At 43.1% G+C, this 27,982-nt stretch overlaps 2 protein-coding genes across 5 annotated transcripts in view; one reads left to right on the top strand and one right to left on the bottom strand.

Annotated features, from left to right (window-relative positions):
* Positions 1-244: 244 nt before the first annotated feature.
* On the bottom strand, positions 245-21,787 carry PPIL1 (peptidylprolyl isomerase like 1). Of its 2 annotated transcripts, none has more exons than XM_082664707.1 (4): positions 21,679-21,787; positions 19,013-19,167; positions 2,202-2,270; positions 245-1,660 (listed from the first exon to the last, which is right to left on the bottom strand). In XM_082664707.1, the coding sequence occupies exons 1-4, from the start codon at positions 21,732-21,734 to the stop codon at positions 1,440-1,442; spliced, it is 501 nt and encodes a 166-aa protein (XP_082520833.1). In that variant the 5' UTR covers positions 21,735-21,787; the 3' UTR covers positions 245-1,439. The 2 variants fall into 2 exon arrangements, with proteins under 2 accessions (XP_082520833.1, XP_082520832.1); XM_082664706.1 differs by having other exon boundaries at positions 19,013-19,261; positions 21,679-21,757.
* A 4,189-nt stretch (positions 21,788-25,976) lies between these two features.
* Positions 25,977-27,982, top strand: part of LOC309827995 (bombesin receptor-activated protein C6orf89 homolog) — a 33,459-nt gene continuing 31,453 nt past the window's right edge. For 2 of the 3 annotated variants that reach the window (XM_082662997.1, XM_082662996.1), the window contains exon 1: positions 25,977-26,058. Coding sequence is in view for 1 of the 3 variants with exons in the window: in XM_082662994.1 (XP_082519120.1) it covers positions 26,057-26,058 (2 nt within the window). In the remaining 2 variants the exon portion in view is untranslated. The remainder of the gene's footprint in view (positions 26,059-27,982) is intronic. The other variant, XM_082662994.1, reaches the window with a different exon arrangement.

Raw genomic sequence — 27,982 nt, 5'->3', positions numbered from 1 at the left:
ACTTGGTTAATCTACAGGGGATTCCCCCTCACTCAGAAATGCTAATCAACATCACTTACTTCTTTCTTTGGTGTTGCTTTTTTAAAGTCAAACCTACTATTGGATGGGAGAAGTCTATTAGAGATGCAAAAACCTAAAATGATATGAAAACTTGAATATCAGTCCTGCAATACTACTTGAAAGGGTTCAGAGGTCCAAATGGCTGTTAGAACCTCTTACAATATTTAAAATCAAACTACAGCAGTGATTTCAACCATCAATGGCATTTTATTTTGGAAGTTCTATGTATTCCATAGGTATTAACTTCCTTTCTCTCACCGCCCCTCCCTAAAAAAATCAGAAAGATTAAAAAATATATATATAAAATCTCTTATCTAGTTTCTCTAAAGTCTTAGGTTAAAAAACTTAAGTGGTGGGCTTCCCTGGTGGCGCAGTGGTTGAGCATCCGCCTGCCGATGCAAGGGACACGGGTTCGTGCCCCAGTCCAGGAAGATCCCACATGCCGCGGAGCAGCTATGCCCGTGAGCCACGGCCGCTGAGCCTGCGCGTCTGGAGCCTGTGCTCCGCAACGGGAGAGGCCACAACAGTGAGAGGCCCGCGTACCGCAAAAAAAAAAAAAAAAAACTTAAGTGGTGCTTCTCCTTTATGAGGATACTGCTTTTTAAGAAGAATTCATAGTCTTTCCGTATGCTCACTATAGATTTCTACTCCTTCCTGGGGAAAAAATGGTCAATGCTTCTGCTTCTTTTTAATAAATTAATTTCTCAATTATTACACATTATCATTCCCCACTTGACACATTCTTAGAAACTTGATTGTTGGATGCATTTTTCACTTGGCAAAAATTCAATGTGGCTTTGCGTGGGATGTCTAAGTGTCAGAAACAGCAGTGTTGATGTTCTGGTTTTGAGAGGGAAAATATATATAGGATGCATACAATCCCTGGAAGAACAAAGGCAAAGGACTGAAATAGGGGGTGCACACAGTTAAGAAGGCTGATAGACACTACTTGGTTCTGAATTCTACGGCTGTCAGCCACCAATGACTGCAGTGTAGCTCAGAATATAAATTTCTGCAAGAAGAGGCTGGTTAGGCACTGCGAAATGACAGAGTTGGCTTCATTTCGTTCCAAGTGTATAGAGCAGATACACACAAGAAGGAGCAGTATGGGTCATTTGCAGTGAGCAGTAACCTGTGAACAATCACGCATGGGCATTTCTGCAAATGCTCTGTCAACACAGGCACTGGGGAAGAGAAAAGAAGCATCCTATTAAAATACACTTCCATCTCTAACTCACCCAAGGCCCCAGGCCTCCTCAGCGCCTCAGATTTGCAAGACCAAAATGCAGTTTAGAGTTACGTGTCATTCTAGGTCATCTGGAAACTGGTTCACTGGGGCCATCTCAGAAGACCTGGGTGTGCCCAAGAGTGCAGCAAGTCTACCCAGAAGGGTATGCCTTAATGATCTTCACATCGTCCACAGGACGGTCCTGGGAGTTTGTTTCCACCATTCCTACTCGATTCACCATTCCTATACCCTGGCACACACGGCCAAAAATGGTGTGCTTGCCGTCAAGCCACTGGGTGGGAGCCAGGGTCACAAAGAACTGGCTGCCGTTGGTGTCTGGCCCGGCATTGGCCATTGCGAGAATTCCAGCCCCTGGCGGGAAAAAGGAAGAGAGGAAAGAGTATGAATAACCCCCATAGCTCCAGCCTGGATCTGCAACACCAGCCTAGGGATAAAAAGAAGCCAGACCAACCACCCGACCAGACAACCTTCCCCTCAGGGCAGGCTCTCTGCCCTTGCACAAGGGCTAACAACTGCACTACCCGATGGCCTCATCTTCCTTGTCTTCACCTACTCCCTAGCCTCTATCCATGATGATCCCTGCTAAACTCTGGACCATGTTCTCAATTCCCCTCAAAAATTCAAGAAGGTCAACTGCTTCTTTGAGGAAGCTGGTAACAGCAACATTCAACAAGTAGTTAGAATCAAGATCACTCAGATCGGCACTCTGAATCGCTCAGGACTCTTGAGGCCGCTTGCTCTAATCCACCAGAGCTCTTTGTGGCTCTGCAGCTGGGCAGCTACATGGCACCAGGCCACGGTGTCAGGCATTCACCTTGAATCACAGCCAAAAGAGTGAGCTTTTAAAATCCACTCCCTCTTCCTACCCAGTCCAGACAGGTCATATACCTACCTGTGAATTTCAAGTCTGGATGAAGTTCATCTTCAAACTGCTTGCCATAGATAGATGCACCACCTCGACCTGCCAGTTAGAAGACAGGAAACCAATCAGCCCACATTCCACCTCACACCAAGAACTACGGTCCAGGGTTAAATGACTTTTGGAGTACAGACGAGGAAAATCAGTGAGCACGCCTAGCACAGTGCTAAGTACACTGCAACTACACAGCCCAGCAGCAGAATCAAGCATTGGCACAGCACATTCAAATCACTGGTTTCATTTAGGTAAGACGTTTCTTTTCAAAATAACACTGAGTGCTTTTTTCCTGCTTATGAAAGTAATACATTTTCACTGTCAAAATGTAGAAAACATAGATCATTATCAAAGGAACATTAAAGTCCCCTGTAATCTAACCATCTACAAATAACCACCATTCATGGTTTGATGTGTTAAGAGGTTTCCTGATTTTTTACATTTTTATGGGTACTTTAGACAGGAGTGCTCCAAGTCCTAACCCTATGCCCATCACAGACACTGCTAATCAATCAGCACTCTTCCCTGCTGAGCTTAGACTGGCCTCTGAATCCTTACCAACCCAGAAATCCAGGCAGCCATTTTTAATGGATCAGATGCAGCATAAGAATTGAAACCTATTTGTCATCCTTAACCTAGATGAAGGAAAATAAAATTCATTTGAGTCAAAGATAACTAGCTTAAGGAGAAACAAGGACAGTGCTGGGTGGCAATGTGGCAGAAAAGAATAATCTTACAGTAGGGAGAATTCATTGGGAGGAGAAGCAGTATGCTGTAAGGAGAATATGAAGAAACATGGCATTGGGAATGATTTGCTAGCAACATCACAGGTTATTTATATATCCACAAGAGTCCATACCCTTGCTGTTCTGGGCACCCAGGTTTTGTTGTTAGAGAAAAATGATACGTTAAATAAGATTTTTCCATAGGAAAAAATGTCCTAATAGGAGATAGCTCTCTTAATTATTTAGTCAACCATATGTCTTGTTGAACTACTTTGGTTTCTCCAAGTTGACCAGTCAAGACAAAACAGCCTGAAACAAAGTGAACAGATTTATCAGCTTACTCTGCTTGCCTGGCAGACAGGAAACAGGCCAGAGGCAAGGAGCTCACTTCCTCTTACAGCCTGCTGTGAAAGTAGCATGTTAAAGCACCATGTCCACCCCCAGAGGCCCCTGGGCCCTGCTAAGGTGTTTCCATGGTAAAAAATCCTTTGCTGTGTCTTTTAGGATGCTCCACCACAGGGAGCCTGTCACAGCCCCCGGTTCAGGAAGAAAACGCTGTTCTCATGCAAAGAGGAATGGGGGTGAATGTTAACAGAGTTGGGGAAACCTCCCACCTGGCCCAGGCTACCCATGCTTCTGGAAAATTACTGAACTACCAAACTATGTAAAAATTCATTCCAAAAATTCCAACATGCCAGTATACCTCCAAACAGCAATTATATAACCAGTATGTTCCCTCTGACTACAGAGTCAAGGTTCCTGCTTGAGCTTGGGGTGGGGGGTTGGTTAGTAGAAGTGCTAGGGCTGAAGATGAGAGAGGAGAAAGAGGGCTATGGGGACAAACTAAGGTCAAGCCCTACCTCCAGGGCTTGAATGAGCATGACGAGGATGAAACTCAGCAGTGCACTGTCTGTCTGCAGGCTGAGCCTTGGAAGTGTGATCTCTGCAAGCCAAGGACTGCCAGAACCTCAGGGCCCCACTCTCAAGGAACTGAAACCGAACATATGAATGGCACCACAAACAGGATAGGCCAGTCAAGAGCCACAGATAAAGCCTGGGGGCTTAAGCAATCGGAAGGAGATGAGAGGAAAGGGCATGGAAGCCCCACTTCACTCACTAGGCATAGTTTGACCAACTGCAAGTAGTTTGGGCCTCGAAGGCACCATTTAATCATAATATGTTATCTTTTCATAACCTAATTCAACTCAGTAGGGTTTGCAGCAAATTGTCAGAAAGACAAATAATTCCAATCAAAACATTCCTTTGGGCATGCGGAATAGTGGAGAAATGGACAGGGAGTGATTAAAGAGTTCTCCGGTGCACAGCAGGCAACAGATGTCAATGATCACATATAAAGCCAAAACTTAGGAAGCTCTGTGGTAAAAACGTGCTGTGTGCCTCCTCTAGTACAGATACAAGGGAGACAGGCACAGGCCTGTTTTCCAAACTCTGTGCCCTCAAAGTCCTTCCACTCTTCTGCCCTCTCCTTTAAACATTTATTCAATGTATTTAATATTCCAGACATAAAAAGATACAAAGAATAATACGACAAACAACTGTGCAGCCTCCCCTCAAGAAATAAAGTGTGGCCAATCCAGTCGAAGACCCCAGGCACACACACCCTGTTTCCCTACCCCAACTCCACCACTCCCCCAAGAGCTAACAACTGCTGTGAAGGATCTCATCTTCCTCTCGGGTCACCACTACCCTTTCTGACCAGGAGTTTGTCATTTCCGTGCATTTTCTTTTCTACTACATATTGTATGTATCCCTAAACAAATGTACTGTTGTTTGCATGTTTTTAGGTTTATATAAATGGTATTATACTCTATATATTCTTCTTCAGTTAGCTTTTTTTGGGTCACCACTGTAGGTGATATTCATCCATTTTGTTCCATGCAGCTCTCTGTAGCATTCGTTCCACTAAATGATTACAACACCATCTTTTCTCACGGTGATGGATAGTTAGGATCTTTCCATTGTTTTTGGTATCATAAACCATGCTGCAATACCATTCTTATACTGTCTCCCAAACACAAGTGCAGGAGCTCTCAGGGACTATACCTCATGGGGGATATGCAGGCTCACAGTGTATCAGCATTTCACCATTACTAGATTTCCCCAACTATCTTGCCAGAAGTGGCCCCAATGTGCGCCCCACCCACAGTGCTCTCACTCTTACCCTTACTGCTCGAGGTCCTTTTGCCAGGCTTTTTCTAATGTTTGTCGGTCTGAAAGGTGTCAGATCTCTTGTGTGTTTTAAACTGCGTTTCCCTGAAGCTGTGCGTAATTTCCTGTTTACTGGCTATTTAGCTTCCCTCCTGTCAACAGCCACATTTCTACCGAGTGGTTTCACATTTTAAAATTTATATATTTTTATTAGCAGGATTATTCTAGATACTAATTCTTTGTCAGTTAATGCTTTTGCAAATACTTTTTTCCAGTTTACTTTTTTCACTTTTTTTTTCTGCTTTATAACAAAGTGAATCAGTTATACATATACATATGTTCCCGCATCTCTTCCCTCTTGCGTCTCCCTCCCTCCCACCCTCCCTATCCCACCCCTCCAGGCGGTCACAAAGCACCGAGCTGATCTCCCTGTGCTATGTGGCTGCTTCCCACTAGCTATCTACCTTACGTTTGGTAGTGTATATATGTCCATGCCTCTCTCTCGCTTTGTCACAGCTTACCCTTCCCTCTCCCCATATCCTCAAGTCCATTCTCTAGTAGGTCTGTGTCTTTATTCCTGTCTTACCCCTAGGTTCTTCATGACATTTTTTTTCCTTAAATTCCATATATATGTGTTAGCATACAGTATTTGTCTTTCTCTTTCTGACTTACTTCACTCTGTATGACAGACTCTAGGTCTATCCACCTCATTACAAATAGCTCAATTTCGTTTCTTTTTATGGCTGAGTAATATTCCATTGTATATATGTGCCACATCTTCTTTATCCATTCATCCGATGATGGACACTTAGGTTGTTTCCATCTCCGGGCTATTGTAAATAGAGCTGCAATGAACATTTTAGTACATGATTCTTTTTGAATTATGGTTTTCTCTGGGTATATGCCCAGTAGTGGGATTGCTGGGTCATATGGTAGTTCTATTTGTAGTTTTTTAAGGAACCTCCATACTGTTCTCCACTGTGGCTGTATCAATTTACATTCCCACCAACAGTGCAAGAGGATTCCCTTTTCTCCACACGCTCTTCAGCATTTATTGTTTCTAGATTTTTTGATGATGCCCATTCTGACTGGTGTGAGATGATATCTCATTGTAGTTTTGATTTGCATTTCTCTAATGATTAATGATGTTGAGCATTCTTTCATGTGTTTGTTGGCAGTCTGTATATCTTCTTTGGAGAAATGTCTATTTAGGTCTTCTGCCCATTTTTGGATTGGGTTGTTTGTTTTTTTGTTATTGAGCTGCATGAACTGCTTATAAATTTTGGAGATTAATCCTTTATCAGTTGCTTCATTTGCAAATATTATCTCCCATTCTGAGGGTTGTCTTTTGGTCTTGTTTATGGTTTCCTTTGCTGTGCCAAAGCTTTGAAGTTTCATTAGGTCCCATTTGTTTATTTTTGTTTTTATTTCCATTTCTCTAGGAGGTGGGTCAAAAAGGATCTTGCTGTGATTTATGTCATAGAGTGTTCTGCCTATGTTTTCCTCTAAGAGTTTGATAGTTTCTGGCCTTACATTTAGGTCTTTAATCCATTTTGAGCTTATTTTTGTGTATGGTGTTAGGGAGTGTTCTAATCTCATACTTTTACATGTACCTGTCCAGTTTTCCCAGCACCACTTATTGAAGAGGCTGTCCTTTCTCCACTGTACATTCCTGCCTCCTTTATCAAAGAAAAGGTGACCATATGTGCGTGGGTTTATCTCTGGGCTTTCTATCCTGTTCCATTGATCTATCTTTCTGTTTTGGTGCCAGTACCATACTGTCTTGATTACTGTAGCTTTGTAGTATAGTCTGAAGTCAGGGAGCCTGATTCCTCCAGCTCCGTTTTTCGTTCTCAAGGTTGCTTTGGCTATTCGGGGTCTTTGGTGTTTCCATATAAATTGTGCAATTTTTTGTTCTAGTTCTGTGAAAAATGCCAGTAGTGGTTTGATAGGGATTGCACTGAATCTGTAGATTGCTTTGGGTAGTAGAGTCATTTTCACAATGTTGATTCTTCCAATCCAAGAACATGGTATACCTCTCCATCTATTTGTATCATCTTTAATTTCTTTCATCAGTGTCTTATAATTTTCTGCATACAGGTCTTTTGTCTCCTTAGGTAGGTTTATTCCTAGATATTTTATTCTTTTTGTTGCAATGGTAAATGGGAATGTTTTCTTGATTTCACTTTCAGATTTTTCATTAGTGTATAGGAATGCCAGAGATTTCTGTGCATTAATTTTGTATCCTGCTACTTTACCAAATTCATTGATTAGCTCTAGTAGTTTTCTGGTAGCATCTTTAGGATTCTTTATGTATAGTATCATGTCATCTGCAAACAGTGACAGCTTTACTTCTTCTTTTCTGATTTGGATTCCTTTTATTTCCTTTTCTTCTGTGATTGCTGTGGCTAAAACTTCCAAAACTATGTTGAATAAGAGTGGTGAGAGTGGGCAAACTTATCTTGTTCCTGATCTTAGCGGAAATGCTTTCAGTTTTTCACCATTGAGGACGATGTTGGCTGTGTGTTTGTCATATATGGCCTTTATTATGTTGAGGAAAGTTCACCTCTATGCCTACTTTCTGCAGGGTTTTTATCATAAATATGTGTTAAATTTTGTTCAAAGCTTTCTCTGCATCTATTGAGATGATCATGTGGTTTTTCTCCTTCAATTTGTTAATATGGTTTATCACATTGATTGTTTTGCATATATTGAAGAATCCTTGCATTCCTGGAATAAACCCCACTTGATCATGGTGTATGATCCTTTTAAGGTGCTGTTGGATTCTGTTTGCTAGTATTTTGTTGAGGATTTTTGCATCTATGTTCATCAGTGATATTGGCCTGTAGTTTTCTCTCTTTGTGACATCTTTGTCTGGTTTTGGTATCAAGGTGATGGTGGCCTCGTAGAATGAGTTTGGGAGTGTTCCTCCCTCTGCTATATTTTGGAAGAGTTTGAGAAGGATAGGTGTTAGCTCTTCTCTGAATGTTTGGAGGAAGGTGATCTCCGCGTCTTACTCTTCCACCATCTTCCTACTTTTTTCACTCTTTTAATGGGATCTTCTCATGCAAAGAATTTTTTGCAGTTGAAATTCCTTAATCTTTTTCTTTATGATCTGTGCTTTCTGTTTCTTTAAAAAACAAAAACAAAAAACCTGTCTTATCCCCAAGACTGCTCTGATGTGCTTCCTCCTTCTCCTGCTCACTGACTGTAGAAACCTCTCAAGATGAACTAGAGTGGCATCTAAGACATGGAGAGTGGTCTCTTACACAAAGATTACCATACTTGGTGCTACCTGTGCCTACCACTCCCATGCCACAGCTGATGGAATCACGGATTAATATCCAGCCCTAAAGCAGCCACAGGTCAGCCAGTTAGCCATTAGGAGGCCCACGTGAAAGCTCTACCTGGGGCATTCGACACAAGAAGGCAACTAACCAAACCAATCAAAGCCTCTCTTCCAGCAAGAGAGCCTCTAACAGATACCGCAGATATCCTCTGAGCATTTCCAACCCCTTCTCCATGGCCTACCTCAACCTCAGAGACAAAAAAGGCAGGTACTGACCAGTCTCGTTTGCAGCTAGGGGTAGCCAGATGACCCAGTTCTGACTTACTGACATAAACAGAAGCCACTGAGTAGAGCTTCTAGGAAAGCTATAGCTTTCCTGATTAAAAAAGGACAACAAACTCCTGTCTTTCACCCATAGCTCTTTCCTCATCTTCCTTCTTTGAAAGCAGAGGTGATGTCAGGAGCAGCAGCAGCCACCTGGCAACCATAAGACAAGTTTGAGACCAAAGGCCAACACACTGAGAATGCTGCAGTGGAAGGACACAGCAAGCCTGGGTCCCTGACAACTCTGCTGGGCAGATGAACCAGTGCCTGCAACCGCTTACCTCCTGACATTTTGTTATGTGAGAAAAACAAAAGCTCTCTTTGTTTAAGCCTCTGTGGTTGAGTTTTCTGTTACTTGCAGCCAGAAGCATCCCAAATTGATACAATCACTTTGTTAGTAACAGCAGAAAGGGTGAACTGACTAGTGGAGCTACTATTGGATTACCAGGGCAAATGCCAGATACCAGATCTAACACAGCAAACAATACTACAGTTCTCCAAGAAGCTTTAGCTCTTAAGATAGAGTCCTCTCTTCCTCACTTGCCTTTGGGGTCAGAGAGATCTGGATTTCGGTTCCCACTCCACCACTTACTAGCTGTGTAACCTTAAGCAATATACTTACCCTCTCTAAGCCCCAGTTTCCTTGTCCAAAAAATAGGAACAGTAGTAGCACTTATGTCTCATAGGACTGTTAAAAGAATTAAATAAGACAATGCATGGAAACCATGTAGTATATAACATGAAGCAAACACAGTAGTATCAGTGATGATGAGCCTCCTTTAACTCAGATAATCTGAGCATTTTCTTTGAGAGACGACTGCAGGTTGTGACCAACAGTCCACCTTGGGAGGCAGTCTGCCCAAGTTTACGCCAGTTCCTCTGTCTTCAAACCTCCACCATTCCCCCTCTGCTCCTTGCTCTTTGTGGATAACTTTGCTTCTTATTTCACTGAGAAAAAGGAAGAGAGCTTTCACATGTTCTCATCACCAAATCCACTTTCCTTCCTACATCTCTACCCATTTACCTTGCTTCATCCATTATTAATACACTGTATAAATAAATTGTTCGAATGACTATCCCACCACCACATACTAATCAATCCCATTCACCTTTAAGGAACTTTACAGCTACAATTTTCCCTTCTCCTGTATCAGTTTTTCTTTCTGAGAGATCACTCCTATCAGCATAAAAACATGGTATTACTATTTTACATTTTGGAAAAACGACAACAACACTGTCTTCCAAGTATCTCCCCATTTCTCTTCATCAATTTCCAGAAAAAACCCATCCCACTTCTTCTCCAGCCTCTTGAACGCTCTCCATTCAGATGTTTGCCCTCACCACTTCCCTGAAACTGTTCTTGTCAAGGTCATCAGAACCACCACGTTGTCATTAAATCCACTGGTCAATCCTCAGGCCTCACCCTGCCTGATCCAACAGCAGCATCAGACAGTTGATGTCACCTTTCTTGAAATCCCACCTTACTGGCAGCTCTTCATTTTCCTCTACTGGCTCCTTCTCCACTTCCCTCTCTCCTTTCACAGACGTTAGACCTGCACTGTTATGTGAAGACTTCTCCTTCCAACACTTGCTCCCTCCCCCCTTTACCTTTCACAAGTGTTACCCCATTAAATCTCTTGGATTTCTCACTCTGTCTTGGCATGTGCTTCCCAGAGGACCAGAACCAACAGAACCCCTATCACCATAGTGCAAACTATAAGCTTTAGCTTTGACAACAATGAAAGTTTCTAATTCATCTCCCTGCTTCCGGCCTTGCCTCCTGCTTTCCACACCAGTCTATTCTGTATGTGGAAGTCAGGGGATCCTTTTAAAACAAGTCTCATCATGGCAGCCCTCTGCTCAAAATCCTCCAGTGACATTTCATCACACTTCAGACAAAGTCCAAAGTCTTCATCACAACTTACAAGACTTTTCATGATCTGGTTCTCTGATACCTCCTGCCACTCTCCCCTTCACTCACCTGCTCCAGCCACAGTGGCCTCTGTGCTGTTTCTTGCAGAGCACATTCTGGTTCTAAGACCTCTGACTGCCGTTCCCTCTGGATTGTCCTTGTCCCTGACATTCTCATGGTTCATTACTTTATTTTATCCAGAGCTCTGCTCAAATTCCTTCTTATCAGATAAGTCTTCCCTAATCACACTATCCACAGTAACACCTCCCTCACTATCCCAGTGGTTCTCAACCAGGGGTGACTCTGCCCCCTGGGGACACTGAACAATGCGTGGAGACATTTTTGGCTGTCACACCGAGGACTTGTACTGGCATCTAGGGAGTGGAGGTCAGGGATGCAGCTGAACATTCTACAATACACAGGACGGCCCCCACAACAAAGAATTATCCAGCTTAAAATGTCAGTACTGCCAAGGCTGAGAATCCCTGCTCTAACCCCTTTTCCATATCATTTGTCATGTACAACCTGACAGTGTACTACATACTTATTTGTTCACTGCCTCTCCCACCAGAATGAGAGTTCCATAAGGGCTTTCTTATTCATTATTTTATCCCCAGCTCTTAGAATAATGCCTGGAGTCCAACAGACATTTGTTAAATGAATTAACAACCAAAATAAATAATAAACACCCATACTTTTTTGAGCTCCTATTTTGTGTTGAACCTGTGCTAACAATTTTATAAACATCTGCTCGTTTACTACTCACAAGAACCCTCATGAGGTACATATAACCACACTCCCCATTTATATATAAGAAGGCTCAGCAAGGTCACATAAGTTGTCTAACATAACACTTAGTAAGTGTTCATGTGAAGCCAAGATTCGACCCCAAGCCCAGCGGGCTCCTCAACCCTCTGTTCACCCCCACACTACACTACCTTGCCGTATATCACGGCTGGATTAAATGACCTCACACATTTTTCTTATCAAGAGTCCCATACGGTCCCCGAATGATGCTAATTCAAATCTGAACTCCCGTCTGGGAGTCTCCACGAACTGGCCCAATCTTAACCCCCATGCTGTCTCCTACTACTCTGTGCACTCTGCCCCAAACTGCTCCTCCCTTACTCTCCCCTAAGCATGCAGTTCGGGGGTCTTAGAAATCACATTTTATGCATCTGTCCTGGGCGTGGAGAGGTGGCTGGGTCACGTCACAGAGCCAGTCCAGCATGAGACGTGACACCTGGGGTGGTGGGTTCTCCTTCACACCCTACAGGTGTGTCACTTGTGCCTCCATTCTGTATTCACTCTTCTTCCTAAATCTATCAATAAAATGCCCTTCCCTGTCCTGTCAAAAGTTAAAATTCTACACTTCCTTCAAGGCCCACCTCAAAATATTACTCCATCCCATTCTAACCCCATTCCACTGTACTTTTTCTCTCATTATGAATTATTCCAACAAATGTTCTATACATAATCCATAGCATACCACAATGCATTTGCATATTTATCATATTATTATTTTCTAGTTGTCTCTTATAATGAATACACTGTCTTCTTGGCAGGGCAGGGTTCTCTGCAACGAAGAGAAAAATGCCTTGGCTTCTAATGCTTAAATACTCCTCACAGGCCTTAGAATAGTACAGGATACCCCACAGATTCTTAGCAAATATTCATCAAATGAATAAAATTAACAAGAGCTTGCTGTTCAACACGTTAAATTTCAGGTGTTCCTGGAGCTACTAAGAGGTGAGATGAAATCAGAATGAGGGTGACACACAGCATAATCAGCACGTAATTAATCACTGTAATCACGGCAGCTGGTGAGCACTGTGAGGCTAAGTGCAGAGCTGGAAACGTGAAAGGAAGAGCTTGATAGGATGCCATGTCTTATAGGAAGAGGATAAAGAGAAGAAGTTAGTAGAAAACAGAGAAAAGACATTCAGAGGGCTAAGAGAAGATCCAGCATAGAGTTATTACAATAAAGGAAATTTAAAAGAAGAAAAATGGTTTAAAATGAAGCAGGAGGTCAAAGACATCTGAATTGAGAAAACATCCGGCAAAGGTGTATCAGAAAGACCCTGGAGGACTTCCCTGGTGGCACAGTGGTTAAGAATCCTCCTGCTAATGCAGGGGACACGGGTTCGATCCCTGGTCTGGGAAGATCCCACATGCCACGGAGCAACTAAGCCCGTGTGCCACAACTACTGAGCCCGTGCTCTAGAGCCCACAAGCCACAACTACTGAGCCAATGTGCCACAACTACTGAAGCCCTCGCGCCTAGAGCCCGTGCTCCACAACAAGAGAAGCCACCACAATGAGAAACCCACATACCACAATGAAGAGTAGCCCCTGCTCACCACAACTAGAAAAGCCTGCACGCAGCAACGAAGACACAATGCAGCCAAAAATTAATTAATTAATTAAAAAAAAAAAAGAAAGAAAGACATGGAAAGTATAGTTCCAGAGGAGCCGGACTGAGGGACAGAAAGGATACATCGGGGATAGAAAAGCTACATCGACCTGCTGAAGAGCCCAGAATGCCACATGCTGGTCATCTGAGATGTTAAGCAAAAATTACGTTACCTAGTCAGCCAGCAGTCCATACTAGTGACCCAGGAGGGCCTAACTCCTGTTTGCCTTCCACCATAAGCCTGCCAACAGGCTTAGCTCAACCACTCACTATACTTGAGGCTGGACACAATTATCTGGAAATCTTTTGAGTGATTCAATTTCATTAAAATTACCTCATGGAAATGTGACATTATGAAGGATTGCAAACTAATTACAGAAATACAGGGAAGCTCTGACAAGAGCACTCACATCTGAGTCACTTCCAATTCTTGTACACTAATCAAGAACTCTCAGTTCACTGGTGTTATGAACTAAAATTTTATCTCATAACAACAAGAAAGAGGAAGAAGACAGGAAAGAAGTACAACAAAGTGTTGACAGGACATTTTCAGATAAAGAAAGTGGACTGAAGCAGAATTAGACTCAGCCTTCCCCAATAACTGATGAAGCAGACACAAAAAATTCACTTTCTTTCAAAGCCAAAAATTCATCAGCAACAACCAAATAAGAAAAAGGAGACAAACTTATTCCAATGATTCTGAAAAGAGTCAGTCAGGGAAAGAAATAAGAGATCCTTCTGCCTGCACTTCTGAAAAGTAGTAATCAGGAAAGGAGGAGTGTCACCCAGAGAATTCTTACAAATACCCTCCAATTTTGAGAAGCCAACAAGGGGAGTGGGTGAACAACCCTGAAGCAGTTAAGAAGCCCTTGAAGACAGAAGCCCACACACCACAGGCGCTCAGGAGTGGCAGGTCAGGATAATAGCAACGACCACCTTAGTCAGGTGGAGGAACACAGGGCCATGACAGGGATCAGGACATGCTACTCCAAAATAAGGCACCCTGGCATAATGAGTATTTCAAGTTGAAGGAATGTGAGAAACAGCAGGTGCAGGAAGGACTTTCTGACATTCCTCTGAAGTGGGTCATAAGACTCTCAAATGAGAGGTCCCCTCCATATACTTGGAGGAAAGGAACATCCCTACTTTCATGAAAGAGGGACACCCAAGAGGAATCTGAATGAACAAGCCTTGCTAAGTCTCCCCTAGTTTACTACACTGAGCTTATACTCATACCCCTTTTGTCCGCTCACATTTTCCCACAACTTTCCACTCTATCAAACCTAGCCTAAAAACGCTCAAGGTAACCCCTTCTTCAGGTCTTCATTTTCCTATAAAGGAAATGTCATGCAGAACTTATATTAAATAAATTTGTATGCTTTTCTCTCGCTAATATGTCTTCTGTTATAGAAACCCAGCTGAAAACGAAAAAAAGGTATGAGGCCTCTTTTTCCTCTGCTACAGCTGTACTCAGGGGCTACCCAGGGCCTGGGGTGGGGGTAGAGGGACACCACCGGCATGGAGTCTGGGAAGATAGAACAGAAGTCAGCCCTCCCACAGGGGCTCACTGTGGGCTGAGCTGGTGTTCTCTCCCACACCCTCAGCAGGCTAGAATAAAATGGAAAGAAAGCAACCTAGCATTTGGGATGGGGAAGATGACTGGTCCCACAAAGGTAGGGAGAGTGACAAAGAGAATCCACTTACACTGTACCCAAGCAAATAAAGGATAAGGTCAATGCAGGTTCCGACGTTAAGCGTGGATTTGACAACAAGAAATGGCACGGAGACTATGCAAACATACACAACAAATGGAAGGAGAGAAAGAAGGGAGAAAATATGGGCTTCCCTGGTGGCGCAGTGGTTGAGAGTCCGCCTGCCGATGCAGGGGACACGGGTTCATGCGCCCTGGTCTGGGAAGATCCCACATGCTGCAGAGCGGCTGGGCCCGTGAGCCATGGCCGCTGAGCCTGCGCGTCCAGAGCCTGTGCTCCGCAACGGGAGAGGCCACAACAGTGAGAGGCCTGCGTACCGGAAAAAAAAAAAAAAAAAAGAAGGGAGAAAATATAATCCAAGAAGGGCTTCTCCATGGTTGTCTCAGCTACAGATGCTTCAACAAAAATAAGAATCCAAGAAAACAAGAGCTCTAAGACAAGATAACAAATCAACAGAATAAGGTGAAAAGATTGCAGAGCTGAGAAAACAGACTGAGAGCCAAATGACACCAAGACAGCTCTAATAAATAAATTAGAGCAGTAAAGAACAGAATAGACAGGCCTCAAAACTGAATAAGGCACAGAGTAAAGGTCTGAGATTATTTCAGTGGATGCAGGAAAAAAATAGAAAAACATCATCTAACTTACTCAGGAGAAATGTGACAGATATGGAAGGCAAAGGCAATGAAATAAAGAATAACTAGTTTCCTGAAACAGAAAATCCAGTAAGTGTAACAGAGAAAATATTCAGAAATACAAATAAAAAAATTTCCCTGAACTGAAGGAAGGAGTAAATCTGGCCTCAGTATTCTCCAAAGCCATGTTCAAAACCAGAAGGCAATGGAGCAGAATTGTCTAAAAAGATCTGAGAGAATTAGTCTGGCCCAAGAACAGTAAATAAGTCATGATCCTTTTTTTTTTTTTTTTTTTTTTTTTGCGGTACGCGGCCTCTCACTGTTGTGGCCTCTCCCGCCGCGGAGCACAGGCTCCGGACGCACAGGCTCAGCGGCCATGGCTCACGGGCCCAGCCGCTCCGCGGCATGTGGGATCTTCCCGGACCAGGGCACGAACCCGTGTCCCCTGCATCGGCAGGCGGACTCTCAACCACTGCGCCACCAGGGAAGCCCCATGATCTTTTTCAACTATAAGCGTAACTGGCAGAAATTCTCAAACATGATTGAGTTTGAAAATATAACACCTTCCAGCCCTTGCAATAAAAATCACTCAACAATAAATTCTGCCTTTTACCACTCGTGAATAGAAAAGCCTAGTGGTGAGCACTGAACCCTCTGAAATGTAGAACCCACACTGTAACTGAGGGACTCACAGGTGCAGAATGGAAAATGCTGTAAACTCTGATAAGGAAAAATAAAACTAACAACAAAAAAGTGGGAGCAAGGGAGGGAGGACAGGTGTGAGATAACAGAAAAAAAGATGTATCTATATATACAGAGCCTCTAAAACCTTTGTAAATTCCTAAGTGGTAAGAACACCAGGAGCATCTCTTGTTCTAATATTTGGTCTTTGACCCTATCCCTGACACAGGGCTCCTGAAACCCTTATAAATTCCTAAGTGATTAGAGCACTAGGACCATCTTTTGTTCTAATGAGGTGATTCTGGGTGGATCCTGGATGGGGGCTGGTCACCAGAAAGACGAAGTCATGATTAGAAGCTTGGAATTTTCAGTGCCTGCCCCACCCCCTTCTCCAGAGAGGGAAGGAGGGGAGAAAGGCTAGAAATGGAGCTAATAATTGATCATGCCTACATGAGGAAGCCTCCATAAAATCCCAATAGTACAGGGTTTATAGAGTTTCAAAGCAGACAAACACATCCACCCTGGGAGGGTGATGTACCCCAACTCCATGGGGACAGAATTTCCCATTCTCAGCACCTTCCCAGACCTCACCTGAAGCACCTCTGTTCATCTGTATCCCTTACAATATCCTTGAATAAACTGGGAAATGTAAGTAAGCACTTAGGTTTCCCTGAGTTCTCTGACCTGCTCTAGCAAATTAATCAAACACAGCTGGTGTCACAGGGAACTGCTTGTTGTGGGGAAAAAAATTCCATACATTTGGTGACCAGAAGTGTCAGTGAAGTGTTCTGTGCGACCATATAAAAGTAAAGGAAAAACCCAGGAGGGAAGAACTGAGTTCTTCCCAACATAGGAAGCAAGTAAAACTAAGTTTTCCCTAAACAATACGAATGGGTAGAAATTTAAGTACTAACTGTCTCATCTTTCACAGTAGGAAGTCAATTTTTCTGTTAAGTATATACAAAATTAAATACTTTTTGTTTTAAAAACAATAGCATGCATGACATAGCCTATTCTCTTGAAATTATTTCCATCTAGCTAGTTATCCATCCTTTTAACTAGGTATCTGAAATGAAAGATGTCTAGAATAATGGCCGCCAAAAGTTAATGTTCATCATTTCTGAGAGGTGGGACATTGGGGGAATAGCTAATGGTGGTTAGGAATCTTTAGGAGCTAAAATTATGAGTGATTTTTTTTTTCCTTTTCTTTTCTTTTTTGGCCACGCCACGTGGCTTGCGGGATCTTAGCTCCCCAACCAGAGAGTCCTAACCACTGGACCACAAGGAAATTCCCTCTTATGAGTGATTTTTCCATTCTTTTTTCTACTTTCCTCTGTATTCTATACTTTGAAATGCGTCCATATATATTGAAAAAATAGAATGCCTCTTCATCATAAAGGATAAAGGACAACTGAGAATGACAAGGAAGAAAAAGACTGAGAAAAAACTGCCACAGAGAGAACCAAGCTTATTTAAAGGCAAAAGAGCAGGAATAGGAATTAGCCAGAGAGAAAATGCAGACTGGGAAGCAAGGGCCCTTGAAAATTATAAATGTTGGCATCTACCAATTTCACTAATAAATCCCAACTCAACAATGGTAACTCCCAAATTCATACCTCCATCCCCAACCTTTCCATGAACTCCACACTCATATCCCATTAATCAACATTTCCACCAGAAGATCTGACAAGCATTTCAAACATAGTGTGTCCAGAACCAAAACCAAATTTTTGATGTTCCCCCTCCAAACATGCTCCTCTCTCCACCTTCACGTTTCACTAAACTCCAGTTAAAACCCTTGAAGTCATCCTTGACCATCTCTTTCTCACACGCCTGTCCTTCCCAGCTTCCAACCTCAGCACTGGCTCCATTTCTATCAAAACATAACCTGAATCCAGTCACTTCTCACCACCGTCTATACTATTAGGCTAGTCCAACCACATATATCTAGACTGGATGACTACAGCAGCTTTCTAACTGGTTCCCAGCTCTCACTCTTGCCCCACATCATCTATTCTCCAAACAGCAGTCAGAGTGACCTTTTTTTTTTTTTGGCTGTGCCACACAGCATGTGGGATCTTAGTTCCCTGACGACCAGCGATCGAACCCGTGCCCCCTGCAGTGGAAGCACAGACCCCTAACCACTGGACTGCCAGGGAATTCCCAGAGTGATCTTTTTAAAGAATAAGTCAGATCATGTCACTCCTTTGCTCAAAACCTTCTAATGGCTCCCATCTTATTCAGAATAAAACCCAAAGTCTCTACTATGCCCTACAAGGTCCTACATGATCTCCTATCTAGGCTCCTGACTCACAGCCTCTGGGTCTACTCTTCCCTCCATGGGAATGTTCTTCTCTCAGTCACAAGGTTCATTCCTTCACTTCCTTCAGATCTCTGTTCCAACCACATCTTTCAGACAGGACTTCCCTGACCTTTCTACTAAAATCCCATCCCCACATCCTTTTCCTGCTTTATTGAGAGCAGGAAGTTTTTTGTTTTTTTCCTCTAGGCACAGCCATATCCCAGAGCTCAGAAAAATATATGACACAAGGCAGGTGCTCAGTATTTGTTAAATGAATGAATCAATCTAAGAAACCACTATTCTCTTTTCCTCAAAACACTGAAAATGTCCTTCTTTCCTCCTGATTATCCAGACTACTCTATGCATTACTATAATTCAGGCAAACATTATTTGCTCTTAGTAAGCAATACACGGAAGTTATGAGAAACTCTATAAAGTCCGGGAGTCAAGATTGGTTTCTGGTCAATTCCACTTGTGTGTGTTTGGGGAAGGGGGTGTGCTAGCAAGGGCAGAAGTAGTCACCAGAATCAACTAACCCAGTCCCTGGTATGTGGAAGAGAGCCCTGGCTACCTTCTACTCAGTTATAACAGCATGAGGCTTCAGAAACTAACGTTGACTTAACTGTACCTGTCCCTGTTGGGTCACCTCCCTGGATCATGAAGTCTTTGATGATTCTGTGGAATTTGGTGCCATTGTAGTAACCTCGACGAGCCAATTCAGCAAAGTTCTTACAAGTCTTTGGAGCGTGCTTCCAGTACAGCTCCAGCACGATGATCCCCATGCTGCAGGGGGAGAGGACAGTAGAGCTCCAGTCAAGAACAAGGTCACAGCAGACAGAAACGTTATGGGACTGCTCCATGACTCTTCCTTTTCAAGCTTATAAATCATGAAATTACGATAAATATCAGATTTCATGCTCAGCAAAGGAAAACAACACAATGCAAATAACATAAACACAGATACCTCCTTTGAGTAAAACATGCAGGGGCTTCTGGTACTTCTTTTAAGCAAAATAACCATGGACAACTAAAAATTCTAACACCTTGTATACAAGAAATCACTGATCATTGGAAACCAATATAACCAACCCCTGAATTAGGGGAAAAAAATCTTACACTTAATTTGTAATTTTTTTTAAGTTGGACATTAAAAAATTGGGAATTCAAATTTATTTATACATATATAAGTTTCTGGGTGGGGGTGGAAAGTGGGTAAATGGGAGACAGGAAGGTTTTCAGTGAATATCTTTTTTAAGCTTTTGTAGTTTAGAGCTATGTAAATTACTACCTATTCATTAAAAAAATTAATGGGAAAAAAAAAAGGTACAGTTTGTGTGTATTTAGGAAGGGTACAACAAAGGCAAAATCTGATTACTTCAAAGCTTTATACCTGCCCAATGTGATAAGTGCTTTTCCCCTAGAAGTAGTGCTAAGGAAAAGGAAGAAGTAAGACTTAGGACAGGTGCCTTCCCCTCCATGTCATCACTCACCTAGACTTTAAGCTCCAAGAATGTGTGAACTGAGTCAACTCTGTATAGCATGAATACCCAGTGCCAAGCACAGTGTAAGCACTCTATTAATAAATGTACTATGTGCTAGAACATAGCTTTCTAAAAGCCTTTCTACTGGCAATTCATCCTTCACACTCCTAACATTCAACACGGATTAACAACTACTCTGTGCAAGATACAGTTCTAAGTGCTTTTCCTCTCACGGAGCAACATTCTGGTGGATATTTGTAAAATACAGGGAATAACTTTTTGGAATGGCAATCAGAAAATACCTATACAAGTTTGAAATGTGCATACCTTTTGACAGTAATTTCAACTTCTAAGTTTCTATTCTATGGAGAAACTTACAAAAATGCTTAAGAATACAATATGTGCAAGGATGTTTATGCCAGTATTTGTCCTAACAAAAAAAAATATGAGAAGCAATTTAAGTCTTCAAAGAGGGAATGACTAAATTATGAAATATCCATACTATCGAAGGCTGCATGTACTAGTGTGCGAAAGAAAAGCAAATTACAGAAAAAATATATATATATAATATGTTCATACAATCTTATTATTGTTTAAAAATAGAACATAAAAGAGATGCCTATGTGTACAGAGAAAAAGATCTGGATGGTCATCCAACAAACTATTAATGGTATTTTTACAGAGAGGAGTTGCTTTCACTTCTTATTCTATACACTTCTACAACTGCTTGGATTTAAATTTTGATTTATGTTGTAATTAAAAAAACTAACAGGTGAATTCAGAAATAACATACTTTCAACTTGAGGCCAGAAAAAGTAGAATTTTCTCATTAAGAAGGTGGGGAAAATGGCCAAGGGGCAAGAGCAGCATCTGAGAGAACTGTGCTCTGATGGTAAAGCAGCATGAGCAAGAATAGAAAGATGGAAAGACGATGGCTGGACCTTGGCTGCTGATGTGAGAACAGCAGATGTAGGGAGAGAGGTAGGCAAAGGCCAGGATGAAGGTCATACTACAGAATTTCAATTTTATACTGTTGTAGTAGTAAGAAGTTACTTAAGGTTATTTGTTCTACTTTGGAAAGATCACTTTTAACTTTTTCCAGGGAGGCAATGGAATGAATGGGGCTAAAGAACCTAGCACGTGAGGCAGACAGACCAGGCTCCAAATGAGGTTCCCCTACTTACTAGCTACATGGGTTTAATCAAGCCACTTACTCTGCAAATTTTGACATTTCTCCTGCTAAAACTGGAGAGAAGCTGGAATTGTACCTACATGATCTGAGTTGCTAAGAGGATTAAACTAAATGTGATGCTACACATCAGGGGCACGGCACTAGCTGTTTGTGCTCAATGTTATCACTCTTTGATAGGAGAGAATAAATGTGCTTCTTCCTGTGTTCTCCTAAAAATCTGTTTATACAACTGTGCTACTTACAGCCTTAATATTTACAAATCTGTCTCCTTCACTATACTGTAAGCTTCTAAAGGCAAGGCTGTGTTTTATCCACTTCTGACCCTCAGATCCTACGTCCCCGGCCTGTAGATTCAATACACGTTAGTTGAATGAAAGGATGAATGAACGGAGGGGTGAGAGGAAGGCAATCGGGCCTCTGTCGCTAAAGTCTCAGCGCGAGTCGGTGCGGAGCTCGGACGCGGGCAGCGGCGGTCCCCACTCAGCCCTCAGGCCGCCCCCACGACCGCGGCTCCACGAGGAGGTCGGCCTCCCGAAGGAGCGCGCCGGGAACCCAGCCCCGCGGCTAAGCCTGGGCTCCGCGTCGCCTCCGCCAGCCCAGGCCCAGAGGCCAGACCCTCACCTGGTCTCCAAGTATACGTTGGGCGGCTGCCAGGAATCTGGAGGGATCGCCGCCATAGCTAAGCTGGGGGAAACCTCCCGTAGCAATTGTTACTTCCGGCGATTCGCCTGGGACCCGATTCGCCGGGTACCCGCCGCCGCTGCACACACTTCCGGTTCCCGCCATTCACCTCGAGCGATGCCAAAATTTGGGTGCTTGAGACGAGGAAGGGGAGGGACCCCCACCTCCAAGGACGAGAATCTGGGGTGCAAGGCGAAAGCAAGCTGTCCGCAAGGACGGAGAAAAGTGCAAGTTCTATAAAAGGTGGACTCCTAGTGGAGAGAGGCCGCGCCACTCTCCGGACGCTCTGATTGGTTCTTTTAGGCGTGGAAGGCGTGACCAACCAGCAAATCTGCACTTCTATTGGCGTTAAATCCTAACCTTTCATTTGGAAGAATTCACTAAGTCCCACAGTCTAAGGAGAGGAAGAGTGGAAGGGAATAAAGATGAGAGACGCCAGTAACTAACGCTTGTAAGGCGCTGTATATTTACAGAGCACTTGAACATTATAATCTACTGCGCAAAACAATCATATAAAGTAGATGTTGTTATTCCCATTTTTCAGATGTGAAAACTGAGACTCAGCAATTAAATGACTTATTTGTCCATAGCCATACCGCAAATCAGAGCTTCTAGACTCCAAAAGCAGAGTCTGGAGAGAGGGGAGAGGGACGGACAGGGAAGAAAATGAGAGATAAGGAAAGGGAGAGACAGGAGAATGAAGATCAAATAGATTAGGGCTAGAGCAAGGCTTAGAGTGACTGTGGCTGGGATAGATGATGCCCCAAGGTTGTTAGAGTTTGCTCAGGATCAAAGAGAAGCAAAGTAGAGGCAATGAGACGAGGTTTGGAGGGAGGACAAAAAGGAAATGGGGTAAATAAACATATAGTAAATGCTTTGCACACCACTTAATGATGATGGCTAAATGAATGCTTACTTTGTGCCTGGCATCCAGCTAAGGACTATTGTGTACTTTCACATTGTTAAAAATCAAACACAAATGGAGCCCAGACTTGGAAATTCCCTGAGCAGACAAATCAGATTAGTCATACAAGTAAAACTTAATTTAGCTTATTCTGTAAAACAAGCAAAACTTAACTTGGGCCCCTTCTTGTTAATGCCTCTGAAAATCATAAACGAAACCTAAACTTCCCCAAAATTAATGTGAGGTAACCACTTTTAACCCATTCCCTATCACTAGGAAAACTCTTAATAGTATAACCAACCACTGTGAAGAATAAACAACCACTGCCTCCTCACTGTATAAGAGGCTTTATAAAAATATACCTTTGAGCCTCTTTCCATGTTCTGAGTGCCCCAGTTTGCAAACTGTTGTGTGTGTGTGTGTGTGTGTGTGTGATTGTGTGTGTGTGCAATAAACTTTTACTAACTACTATTCCAGTGATCCAGCGTTTTACTTCTGCTATTTCTGAAATTTTTTAAAAACTGAGGTACAGGGACTTCCCTGCTGGCGCAGTGGTTAAGAATCCGCCTGCCAATGCAGAGGACACAGGTTCGATCCCTCGTCTGTGAAGATCCCACATGCCACAGAGCAATTAAGCCCACATGCCACAACTACTGAAACCCCTGCGCCTAGAGCCCGTGCTCCACAACAAGAGAAGCCACAGCAATGAGAAGCCTGCGCACCGCAACGAAGAGTAGCCCCCTCTTGCCGCAACTAGAGAAAGCCCGTATGCAGCAATGAAGACACAACGCAGCCAAAGATTTAAAAAAAAATTTTTTTAAACTGAGGTACAGGGGTTTCCTGGTGGCGCAGTGGTTGAGAATCTGCCTGCCAACACAGGGGACACGGGTTCGAGCCCTGGTCTGGGAAGATCCCACATGCCGCAGAGCAACTAGGCCCGTGAGCCACAACTACTGAGCCTGCGCGTCTGGAGCCTGTGCTCCACAACAAGAGAGGCCGCGACAGTGAGAGGCCCGCCTGCCGCAACTAGAGAAAGCCCTCGCACAGAAACGAAGACCAAACACAGACATAAATAAATAAATAAATAAATAAATAAAAATTAAAAAAACAAAAACTGAGGTACAGTCGATTTACAATATTTTGTAAGTTTCAGGTGTATAACCTAGTGATTCACAATATTTAAAAGTTTTACTACACTTATAGTTATTATAAAATATTGTTCTATTCCCTGTGCTATGCAATATATCCTTGTAGCTTATTTCTGAACTTTTGACAACACTTAATCTTCAAACCCACAGGAGGTAGATATCACTACTCCCTTTTTACTTTGAGGAAACTGAGGCTTACAGAGATTAAATAATTTGCTCAAAGTACCACAGCTGTGAGCCTGTGCTCTTGACCGCAGTTCAATCCTAGTTTCCTTAATTGCCAAGCAGGAATAAGGGTATACAAGGTTGTAAAGGTCAAAGTAGACAGTGAGCTCCTTGAAAGTATAACTGTGCCTCCTTCATCTTTGTGCCCTCCTTGAAGAGGACTGAACATAGGATGCTCAGCTTTCATTGAATGACTAATGGACAGAAAATAGCTTTTTAGACTGATGAGTGTTGTGCTAATGTAAGGTATAATTAATTTTAGACTTCCTGCAGTTTTGTGTTATGACCCTTGAGCTGGATGGAAAAGTTTTCATCATTGGTCCTTTCTGTCTGTTATCTGAGTTTCCTTTCTTTGGACTTTATGTAGTTCCTTACTGTATATCTTGGGAGGCTTAGGGTACAATGAGGATGTATTGGGGTTTAACACAAGAATAAGACAGCATCTTGCTGGCTCATTCCAAATCCTTCCTCAAGAGGCTCAGTATTTGTTGGCCTTTTTGTCCCCAAGAGAACACTAGGTGTCAGTGACTTCAGGACAGAGTTGACAAAGAGGCGTGGATTCCTTTTCTAAATTCACTATTAAATTGTAGCTTGTATAATACTTCATTTATTCTGTATCTAAGCTTAATGTGTCTTCTGAATAAATGTCCCTTACTAAAAACAAAATTATAAACTTTTACAGAAACATCATTTTTTGAGCTGGAAACCTGAAGATCATCCTCTTTCTCTCTGCTCCCTATGAGTGACACATCAAGACGTGTCAGTTCTTTTTTCCAAAGATCCCCAAATTGTATCCCTTCCTTCCCATTCCCACCGCTGTTTCAGACCTTTAGCACCAGGATTATTTCAGAAGCCCCTTTGCTGGGTTCCCTGCCTTTTGGCTTCCCCCCACTAATACATCTTACACATAGCAGCCAAAGCCCTCCTCCCGAAATACTACAAGATATTGCCATGAAGTATTAAATGGCTTCCCTTTGTCCATTAAAGTCCCAAATCACTTGGCCTGGGCTTGAAGGCCCTTCATCATTGACCACTCGCTGACTTCTCCAGCCTGATTTCCTATTATTTTATTATCCAAGTCTTAAATGTGGCACCAGCATTCCCACTTCCAGACCTCTGCCCAAGCTAGTCCTTTTCCTTGCAATGCTTTCCCAAACTTCGCCCATGTCCTTGTTCCAACTCCTTCAGAAAACCTCTCTACTCTTTCTGTCTACAGCAGACTCTCTCCCCTTCTCTCTTCTTGGTCTTTAATTCAGTGCCGCCTTCCATCGTTGTCTAACTGCTTGTGTCAGATTTTCTTCTCACCGAGAAGATTGTTAACAGCCCATGTTAGGGACCATGTCCTAATTCAGTTCAGTTCAACATTCACACGGCCTGTTCCACACCAGAACCTGAACAGAGGGAGCTTCCAGTGTAATCTCGAGCAATTTAACCTTTCCATAAACTTCAGCTTGTTTGGTATGAGGGTAAATGGAGGTTGATGAAGCAGTTTCGCGAATGTAAAGTCCTTCGTAATGTCTGGCAAAGAGTAAACTCTCAATTAACATTAATGAGTGGGCAGTGTGTAAATCTGAGTGATTTGTTTGCCTGCCTTTCTTTTAGATCCCAAGGGTAAGGGCCTGCCCACTATTTACATTATCCCTCCCACTCCCACCCCTTAATACCTAACACGCTGCCTGGCACGTAGTAGGCTCAGCAAACGCTCATTGAATGAATCAGTTCAGCTATGAAGTCCGTGGTAGCCCACGAAGAGAAGAAACCCTGGCAAGAACTGAAGAGGACCGAGGAGCAAGAAACAACGCCAGGGGGAGCAGGAACCCGTTCTCTCCAGATCTCGCGAGAGTTCCCGAGCGCTCCGAGTCTTTGTGCTTTCGGCTTCTGGCGGAAGCGTGGGGCGGGTAGAAAGAGCGCTGCCTCGCCTTTGGCGTAGGAGTTGCTTCCGGGTTGCGCGCCCGGAAGCAGGAAGTTGTCGGCCTATACTCCACGCCCGGCAGTTTAGTGTCCCCGAGGCGGGAGGAGCCCGAGGGGGCGCGGGCCCCGCATGTGAGTGACTGGGGCCCGAGGCCGGGAGGGGGGAGGCAGCTTCGTGACAGCCTCGTCACCGCACCCGTCTATGACATCCTCGCGCAGCCCACCTTTCGGGGCCACTGCCACTCCTGCCCCTGCGCTGACCCCTTTTCTGAGCCTTTGGCGTTTTGCAGACTGACGGCATCCTCCTGCAACTCCCCCGGGGTCGATTCCCTTGTGACTTTTCCTCTTTTTTTCCTTGGCTCTGCCGGGGTGAGCAAAGCGAGTTCGACCCTAATTGAACTTGTTTCGCGGGCGTCATAAGCAGTGTCCAACACAGCGGTGCTAGCAAAGTCTAGATTTCACTGCCCTTTTGACAGATTTCTAATTTTTTTTTTTTTGGTAGGTTGAGAGTAGATTCCCCGACCCCCCTCCGAAACATCTTTTTCTAATAATTGTTAGGGAGAGAATGCTTTTTTAAAGTGTGATCTTGGTATATGATAAACATGGCATCTCGGATTTCAGAAAGGAATATGACTTGGTTTATTAACCCAAGTAAATGAGCTGTTTGTAATCTCCTTTTAGAACAAGGAAGTTTGCCTGCCTCGTGTTCCGCGTAGTATTTTAAGACCATTAACCCTTCAAGCCACACTTTTTCTGGTCTAAGAGCCTGCATAGCCTTGGTATTCACCAGTATACTTCTTTTAAAGTATTTGGTCGTCTCCTTATAATAGAGACTATTCCCAGATACTTATTATTCTGGCTTTTTCTGTTTGCTCATTTAGTTGTTCCCATGGTGAAATGTTCTTTGGGCATCTCTCCCTTAATAAGTTTGCTTATTTGAGTTTGAGTTATCACAGTTTCCCTCTAAGGAACAACATGCCTTAACCAAATTTAGCTTTGCTACATTGAAGTTTTACGCGCATGCTCAGCGGCCATGGCTCACGGGCCCAGCCGCTCCGCGGCACATGGGATCCTCCCGGACCGGGGCACAAACCCGCGTCCCCTGCATCGGCAGGCGAACTCTCAACCACTGCGCCACCGGGGAAGCCCTACATTGAAGTTTTGACTGAAGTTCACATCGCCCAGCTTGAATACTATAGGCCCTGTTTACCCTTTCTGCTTTGGACCAAAACAATTTTCAAGACCCAGTGTGAATCCCTATTCTTCCACAGCTGCTCTCAAACTCCACAAAAAATATCCAAGTGTAAAGTTCCTAACTTGCTCACCTAACCTCTCATTAGGCTGATGTATTTTTAAAAAATAAGAAGAAAAAGTAAAATAAATGAACCATTACTTACATCAAATTAGTTTGAGAACAGAATGATCACTTTAGGTCCTTTCTATAAATTTGTTCAACAGACACTGATAAGGTTCCATGTCTCTGAGGTGAATTTCCATGTCTGTTATTTGTGTTGTTATTTTCTCCACTTATCTCTGCTTTCAAGAAACAATTTAGTGTGAGAGGAAGACAAGGAAGTAGATGTAATACAAAATGATAGAGTTGTGTTTAAGGTTCATAGGGCAAAAATGAAGGTTGGGATAGCGTTCAGTCATTGGGCAAAGCACTGGGGGCTAGGTTTTGTAAGCAAAGGAAATTATGTGTACAAAAGCAAAAAGATGTGAAATAGTATGGCAATGAAAACTGTGAGGGAGGAATGGGAAATGAGACTGAACAGGTAGGCAGTAACCAGATCATAAAGGGCCATGCTAAGTAATTTGGACTTCATCTTATAATAATTATTAAGTATTTAATTTGGGTATTGAGACAGATGTTTTTGATACATCACCTTATAATCCCTTAACAACATGGTTGGAAAGACACAATTATCCTCATTTTATAAATGAAAACTCTGAGGCTTAAAGAGGGTAAACAGTGACTCATGGCCACACAGTAGATGGAGAATCCAGTATTTGCATTCAGCTTTTTCTAACTCTGGTGCCTGTGTTCTTAACCACC

Source organism: Grampus griseus, assembly GCF_964374135.1.
Source record: "Grampus griseus genome assembly, chromosome: 10".
NCBI classification, from domain to species: Eukaryota; Metazoa; Chordata; class Mammalia; order Artiodactyla; family Delphinidae; genus Grampus; species Grampus griseus.
This window is presented reverse-complemented; position numbering and strand designations above follow the sequence as displayed.

Coding starts and splice junctions, on each gene's coding strand:
- PPIL1 (XM_082664706.1), bottom strand. CDS start 19,244: ATGGAGCAGTCCCATAACGTTTCTGTCTGCTGTGACCTTGTTCTTGAC. Junction 2,271..19,012: donor AGGTGACCCAACAGGGACAG/GTACAGTTAAGT, acceptor TCTAACTGGCAG/GTCGAGGTGGTGCATCTATC. Junction 1,661..2,201: donor TCCAGACTTGAAATTCACAG/GTAGGTATATGA, acceptor TTTTCCCGCCAG/GGGCTGGAATTCTCGCAATG.